Here is an 8,758-nt window from a genome sequence, read left to right on the forward strand (position 1 = left end):
GTCATGCATATGAGCAACTACCTTAGCACTGTCCTGCAAGCAAAAGGGAAAATCTCCCTCTCTTCTGAAAACACAACCACCTGTAGACCTTGCTGTTAAAACACACACAATGTTTATCTCAGCATTATCCTGCACACAGGATGATGCACTTGTCATGTCCAAAATACATAAATCTGTTAGAGTATTCCCAATCCTTCGAGACTTACTTGACACACTTAGTTGAAAAAAAGGTGGTGTGTGCCCTGATTACAGTTGAAAATAAGGTGGTGTGTGCCCTGATTACCTACTTACTCTTAAAATATTAGGATTTTAGGGGTTTGTCCATGCATAATGCAGTGAAAAAAGTGTTTGGTGTTAACTGCATACCGCTCCCTAATTCTCCCTGTTGCTTTTATGAGGAACTTTCATTTTCATAATTAGTCACAAATTATCAAACTTGAATAACACGCACTTTACAGAAAACATGTATAATGCTGAATATGCTAACATACTTACTGATAACAGCTCTTCTGTTAAGTTGTAGCATAAGTATCAATGGAAAAGTATTAAATGGATAAACAGTAAAGTTATCTCAGAAAAAGAGACATATATTGATACCACAGAAAAAAGGCCAGTTCACTCCCTTGTTCTGGCTAAAGACTTGTATGTACACTGGCCAACCTGTCATGCACTGCTCAGTTTACAGTTACTGTGTCAATCATTCCACAGTGGTGACAGCATGACAGCTATGAAGCACACAATACAGCAGTCACAACTGCAAGATTTACACGTTTATTTATTAAAGGGTACTAGAATGCCATTTCAATTAAACTGTACTGAGAAAACAGTAACAGACAAGGAATGTTTTCCATATTGGTCAATTTCACACCAATTAAAAGAACTAACCATTTTTTTTTCAGGGAGGAACCTGTACCTTCTTGCACCCTAAACGCCCCATTACCTGGGTATTACAAAGTCCAAGGTTGCAGAACTCTAGAAAAGGATTATTACAAATTCCATTTTCCATGAGATGTTATGGGGTCTTGGAGCTGTGACATGCAAGTAGTAGGATGTTGGGGAGGCACAGACCCACTCCCCCAGTGATTGAGGTAATTCCATACTTTGCAAGCATTTTTTCCTCGGTCACTTTTGGTCAACACCATTTCAATAAAATGCTGCTCCAACACATCATGGATTCTCTATTAAAACAGTGGCATTTATGCTGGCTCACTCTGGTCACTCTTACCTGATCTCGATTGTTAATATTTGAGTACGGCAACTGCCCTGTCATCAGTTCATACAAGACAATCCCAAAGGCATACACATCAGACTGAAAGCTGTATGGATTATTATCTTGCATTCGTATTACTTCAGGAGCCTGCAAGTAAAATAATCAAGTGTTACAGGGTTTTCTGCTCCAGAAACTATTATGGGTGTACACAAATAGAAAACAGATACAAAAAACGTTTGGCTCAGGATGCAGACTTCTCCACTAGTTTCATACGTACAGTAATAACTATCCCCATTTTACATGCAGTGAACTGGCTAGTAGGGTCAACATCTTGGGTGATATTACCATAATATATTCTCAATGCATTGTCTGCTCTATGAGACAATCCTTGCTGATGGGTTTAGTTTTGTTCCATTCCCTCTTCTTCTGTGATCTGGTATTTTTTTTTTCCTTTAAAACTCCTGTGCTTCAGGACATTTATGCCCAACCAGCACATACAGTGACAATGCGATGGAAGAGTGACAGCACAGAATCATACTCTCTATTCATCCATTCCTCTACTCTTGCAGTGTGCCAAAACTACTCCAGTTAAGCCTCCAGTCACTCAGTGAATACACTTCCTGCAAATCAAGAAAAACAATAATAAAAAATACACTATTAGCTAACATTTAAGTACATGGTTGAGTGACATTTTCAAGACTTTCAACAGTCAAGACATACTGAGTGGGTGGGGCACTGACCAAGCACAGGACGACAAAATATACTTGGGACCTGGCAAGAAGGGGCCCATCACAGATATAAATGTTTTTTCTACATCATTTGCACTGATCAAGAATAGAAGGACAACAAATATGTACTTAAGACATGCCATAAGGGGTCTCCTCACAAATACCAGGTTTTCACTAAATCAGTTGACCTATATAACAGGACCCGCCTCCTGAGAAGTCCTTGGTTGGGTCTTTCCTCTCCAGGAATACACTGATGCACACTATGGCATAATACATCTGCTATAATGTACACATTTGCAGAGCCTGCCAGTTCACTCCTATATCACTAATAAGTACACCCCAGCAAATCAAAAACAGTGAAGAGTTGACACATTATTAAACAACTGATATAATAATGTATATCTGTTCTACCCACAGGAAATTTCATGAACTACCACTACTGGAAGAGACATTCATCTACAGTGATGTGGACGGAGAGCATTCTGGACCATCAGGCAGTGTCCTCTTGTAGAATAAGTGAAACATTAAGAATGCAATCTCAAAGGTACTTAGCTGGGCAGAATCCCAAGCTACAACCATACAACAGAAGGAGCCAGAGGTCTGCACAAGAAGAGATGACCAAGTACAAGGAGGCTCCACTGCCCGAGTCATGGTCAAAATACCTAAAGGTGAAGTGTTGACAGAAGAGAGCTCGACAGCAGAATAATTCTTTATATTTTTCTATAAAAAATATAGCGTACTGTGTTCAAGTGTTCAGGCAGACAAATATATCAATACAGACAATTTTAATATGCAGAACAACATACGCAAAATTATATGTTTGATTAATACAGCTGTTGAAGTATTTGTCTTACTAATTACACACACCTATATACATATATGTACACAGCATACATCCACACCTACTTCATTTTTATAACAAATTAGTATACGAACAAACAGCTAACCCTGAAGAGAAAGCAAATACTGCAAACAACTGCAGTGTCAGCAAATAATAACTTAATATATACACCTGACACTGCACATAAAAAAAACTGAAATACAGTCAGCTTTCTGCTTGGAGGGTAATCAGTCATTATCTTACTTAACTTCAGTTTTACTCCACCTCTTGTAAACTAATCCAGTCAATTCAATGTTTAAAGTTCTTAAATATTACATTATAGTTTTCCCTCATTTATTTACTTATTTGCATTTGTTAACCAAGTTCAAGCATTGATCTCCATGGACCTTTTTTCAGATTTGGACTGAGAGTCAGAAGCTTTTTTTAGAAACCCCCCACCTAGAGCTGAGAAGACTGGAACGCCAGAGGTACCAGGCAGACCAGAACGGTTTTGGACAACAGAACCGTTGGTCATACAATCAGAGGGGCTGGAGGGGGAAAGGGAGACAGAATTACCAATATTAGACTATTTATAATTCTGATAAAGTAACTGTATTTCATGAAACAGAATGTGAACATCAGGACAATGTTGAAATTCTCAGAAATGGGGATTTTGTGGTATACAGTTTTACTAGTTTGGTATTGACTTCTGCACATTGTGAATTGCTGAGTAAAGGTTTCTCGTTTGTTCCACATTACAAAACTGATATTGCCTTTGTTGTTGAATTTTAGATTGTATATATGACAACTAAATTTGAAATTATTTCCACAGGAGGATGTGCATGTTTGCAGTGTGCCTAAAACAGAATAGTAGTTTTACTCCTTGCTACCATAAGAAAGCGATGGTTTTTGAGTCTCTAAGTGAAACAGAATTTAGGAAACAGTTAAACAAGAATGTGTACTACACTGACAACCTAAGTAAAAATGAAAGGGAAGCATTACATGAGATCAAAAATGACAGAAGGGTTAGATTTATGAAACCCAATAAAGGGGGTGGGATGGTGGTGATGTCAAACCTCGACTATAGTTCAAGGATGTTTGAGATTTTAAATGATTCATCCACGTATTCCAGAGTTTCTCGTAATGCGATTAATTATGCCTACTCCAAGACTGATATTGAGTTATTTGATGCCTTTTCACAGGATGTTATTAATGGGCTTCAGCTTGAATATTTGACTGTGGATGACCCAATTATTCCTGTGATTCTTGGCATTCCTCAAATCCATGTGTGTACAAGATCCACCATTTAGGCCTACTGTGGCAGCTAAGACTGAACCACTAGCTGCTTTTTTTGATCACTACACCAAACCTATGATTGCCACCAGTGACCATATTTTGAGGGATTCTTGGCACTGTCTTGAGATGTTACGAGATGTGGCATCTATCGATAATGTGATTTTTTTTTTTTTTACCATAGATGTAGTTAATCTCTTTTCCATGATTCCACATGAAGACGGTATCAAAGCCTTCGAAGAATGTTTATTTATGGCTGGTGGTATGCCGAGTATGAGGGTTAATTTTTTAACCAGCCTTGTGGAAATTGTCTTGAAAAACAATTTCCTTTTCTTTGAGGGCGAGTATTACTGCCAAACTACAGGTATGGCAATGGGGGGCAAAATGTGCCCCCGTTTTCACAAATGTGGTTTTACTGGAATGGGAGAAGGATAGAATTTTTAAGTCCAGGTTTATGTCCAAAATTATTAAATATCTTAAGATTTTTGGATGATATACTGATCTCTTGGATAGGGACAGAGTCAGAAATTGAAGACTGTGTCTTTTTTCAACAGCAGTAAAGGTTTCCTGTCCTTCACTTATAGATTTAATAGGGACAAGATTGATTATCTGGACATCCTTCTTAAGAAAAGGGAAGGAAAGTTGATTTCCACTATTTAGGAAGCCAACACACTCGAATGGGTTGCTGCATTATGACACTTGTCATCCACCCCATCATAAACGGGGGGTAGTGAAAGGTCAGATGTGTAGGTTGGTGAGTGATGACAATGAATTTAAGAGTGAAATATACGCACTTATCGGGATGTTTATCAATTGTAGGTACCCCCTAAAAATGTTACTGAAGATCAAAAAAGAAATTTATAGAAAAAAGGGTAATGTTTTTTGCCCTATTTTGGGTGCTGGAACTGTTTGTCCTAAGGCTACAACAACACCTGCTGTAGGGAATACAGTGATGGTGTTGAAGTATAATCAGAATTGTCCTTTGCTTGTAACTATTTTGAATTCTGTTTGGAACAAGCGTTTTGATATGGAACTTAAAAACAAGTTGGGGGACAAACCTCAGATTGTATATGGCAGGGGTAGGAATTTAAAGACATCCTAGATCAGAATGATACGAGAACAAAGGGTATTTATAGGTCTATAATGTACAAATGTGGTTGTTGTAACTACTGTAAGTACATTAATGATGGCCCTTACGTGGCAGTGGAGGGTTACTATCGAACCTTGGAATGTCCCGGATGGGGAACATGTACTACATCCAACATTGTGTATATAGCTACCTATAGCACAGGTAAATTGAAGGATAGAATAGTCGAGCATGTGAGGGGATATTAAGAACAGGAAAGTGAGTAGTGCACTTTTTAATCATTCTGTAGTCTGTCAAAACTTAAAAGATATTTGTTTTCTTTATTATTGATAGGGTTGAATCGAGTGAAAGAGGGGGTAACATGAAAAACAACTTGGAATTATGTGAAACTAGGTGGCAATTGAGGTTAAATGCCAAGAATTTACTTGGCATTAATTATTATATCTCTATTGTCCCCTTGTTGAAACAGAGATCCATGATTGCATAGACTTCAAAACAAGTTAGAATCAAGTATTTTTGTTATTTATAAATTAAGTTTTAATTAACATGGATTTGGATATAAACTGTGTAGCAACAAAGTTTTTTTTAATTTGTATATTTAAATATGTTTGATTGTTAATGTACATGTGTTTTTAACTGAAGCAGTGGTCAATTATATGTGTGATGTCAATGGTTTTATACTATAAAAAAGGAAGTGATGTTTTAATATGGTGACTGATGAAGCCTGAGATTGACAGGTGAAAGCGCTTAGTCTACCATTGTGGTATTAAAGCAGTGTTCCAGTTCGGTTGCCAGTGTGGTGTACCCTTTACTATTTTTTATTTTTGTGTTTTGGTGCTAATCAATCATTATCTTACTTAACTCCAGTTTTACTCCACCTCTTGTAAACTAATCCAGTCAATTAAATTATTAAAGTTTTTAAATATTACATTATAGTTTTACCTCATTAATTTACTTATTTGCATTTGTTAAAGTTCAAGCACTGATCTCCATGGACCTTTTCCAGAGTTGGACACAGCACTGTCAGTGACTGCACACACAGCAGGCAAATGGAGGCTGAGGACATCAAGCTCTTGAAATCTGGAAGCAGCTTGTTATTAGTTCATCTGTGATAACTGACAGACAACTTTCTATTTATATACCTTCTGGTGTAATCACCTTGCCAGATATATTTTTCATTTTTTTATTTTCAAAGTACAACCTTCCCTATTGTCAAATTCATCCACAACTTGAATTATATCCATTACTACTGCAGTTGCTTTCAACAGTCACCTTTGTGTTAACATTTTCTTTGCTACCAAGAACAAAAGTAAAAGCAATGGAAACGCTCTTGAAAGCAACAATAAAGGCAGCCAGTCTTCTAATGGAGTACACTTTAATCATACCATTTTCTGACAGGCAATTAGCTACTTAATAGCAAAAGATAACGCAGTTAACAATTCACTTGGAAGTTATCTTTTTGCATAAACTCACATACCTGGTTCAGGTAACACCTGAGCTGGCGCTGAACATTCAAGGTGCGAAGGGCCATTTCTTCCCTAATTTCTTACACTGCAAAACATAGGGGGCTAAAGGACCGTTTCTGCAACAAATCAAAAACTAACTTTGGAAGGAAATGTGGTTTGCTCTGAAAGAAGAACTGTCTTTGTAAAAGACTAGATATGGCTCCCCATACAGATGGGCTTGCAACTCCAAGAACTATGAGAAGAAGTAAGGACAACTAGGAAAAGAAGCTATAAAGGCACTGGCCTCACTGCTGACAAGGCAGTATACTCAGTGAACAGGAAAGCCAGTCAAGGCCGAAAGAAACAAAAAATTCTTCAACAGAGAATGGAGAAGCAGCACTCCTTTAAGGAAAGTACAGTTGTGTAAAATCTTGCTATAACAGTAGATGTCCCTCTCTTCACTGTTGCAGTATTCTTAACATGAGGGATCCCCTGCCAAGGGTGGCGTGAAGTCCGGCCAGTATACCAAAGCTCTTAGGTTGTTATTGATAACACTGTACGTCATACATATGCTCCCTGCGTAAGGCTTAGGGCATTAAGGTGATGTCCAGACGTATGATCCTCACAGCTGAGAGCCCCAGGAGTCTAGCCCTAGGATACCAGAGGGTAACATACACATCCAGAGGGCCAAAAGACCAGGGGGAGGAGGGAGGGAGCGAATACCGCAACAGTGAAGAGAAGGCCATCTACTATTTTACACAACTGTACTATATCCTTCCATTTCACTGTTGCAGTATTCTTAACATAAGGGAGAGTGCAAAAGCTCAAGAAGACAGGGAGCAGGAAGGGCTAATGGAGCCTTCTAGGAACCCATGAAGAATGGCCATAGGAAAACCAGCTCTAGCCCTGGATATAACCATCCAACTTGTAATGCTTGGTAACCATAGCTGGCCCCCGATTATCTCCCTGCATACAAGGGCCCCAGTAATGCAGCCAACTTGCAAGCGGGTTTCTTATTCCTCCCTGCTGCCTGCACTGTGATTTGTGGATCAAAAGTTTTTTTCTCTCCTTGCCTGTTGCTCCCTGTGACATCAGCTAAAAGCTGCACTCCATGAGGCCCGTTTCATTGAAGCAAGGACCTGATTTATTGCAGCAGCCAGGGAAGAGATGCCTTGTAAGGAAGACTAAAGGCAGCTTACTTATGATGACTCTATACCACATCTTTATGAATGTTAACATAATGTTCTACAGTTTTTAAAACAGAACGATGCCACTACTATTAAACACTGATAATATACATGCTGCTGCTGATAACTTCAATACAAAGTTGTTTGCCAGCAGCCACCTCTGCATTAGAATGGTTCTCTTTAATTTGGAATTATTCAGATGACTTACTTCTGCAGAGACTGCGTATATTGACTTAGCATCATAGCTTTCAACTGTCCAGATTTTCACAGAATGCCCAGATTATTTACTGACATTTTTTGGTCCACTTCTCATAAAAATATAGTTTTCTGGCAAATCACTGGCAAATCATTGAGGACTGAAGTCAGAAAATAATGGCAGACATTTGATTTTTCAGACTTCATATCCTTAAAATTCATACTAATGCAAAACCTGTTATACTATCAACTTTTTAAATATTGCTCTTACAAACTTAGAAAGTGTCCCTCTCTGTTTCTGGATTACTGTCCCCCCACACTGACTGGTATGCTTAGGATGTATTAGAAGGTGGTTGATAACATATGCAGATATGCAGCATTTTGCATTGCTGCCTCACAGTAAGAGGTTCTCTGGTTTGATTCTCGGCTGGGGTGCCTTCTGTGCGGAGTGTGCATGCCCTCCATGTATTTGTGTGGGTTTCCTTCCACATTTACAAAGACAACATTTGGAGTGTTTCAACCCCGGCCTCTGCTGAAAATTGTCTCGTTCCAAGTCAGACTTTCCTAAATATTAAATAAAAATCTTATAAGTACTCTTCTGTGTAGAGTTTGCATGTCCTCCCTGCGTTCGTGTGGGTTTTCCCTGGGTACTCCGGTTTCCTCCCACATTTACAAAGACATGCATTCAGACTTTCCCAGTAAATAAAATGTTAAATAAAAATTAAATAAAAATCTTATAAATACTCCTCTATTTAAAACTGTGTTATACATGGCTGGATTTTATGGTATGGCT

General features: G+C 38.3%; 1 protein-coding gene across 1 annotated transcript in view; it reads right to left on the bottom strand.

The window, feature by feature from the left end:
• Nucleotides 1–8,758, bottom strand: part of BRAF (B-Raf proto-oncogene, serine/threonine kinase) — a 1,627,514-nt gene that overhangs the window by 312,876 nt on the left and 1,305,880 nt on the right. Inside the window, exon 17 of the mRNA XM_044088485.1 lies at nt 1,226–1,357. Coding sequence (XP_043944420.1) covers nt 1,226–1,357 — 132 coding nt within the window. The remainder of the gene's footprint in view (nt 1–1,225; nt 1,358–8,758) is intronic.

This window comes from Protopterus annectens, chromosome 11.part0 (genome assembly GCF_019279795.1).
Source record: "Protopterus annectens isolate FY-2018-M chromosome 11.part0, PAN1.0, whole genome shotgun sequence".
Lineage (NCBI taxonomy): Eukaryota > Metazoa > Chordata > Ceratodontiformes > Protopteridae > Protopterus > Protopterus annectens.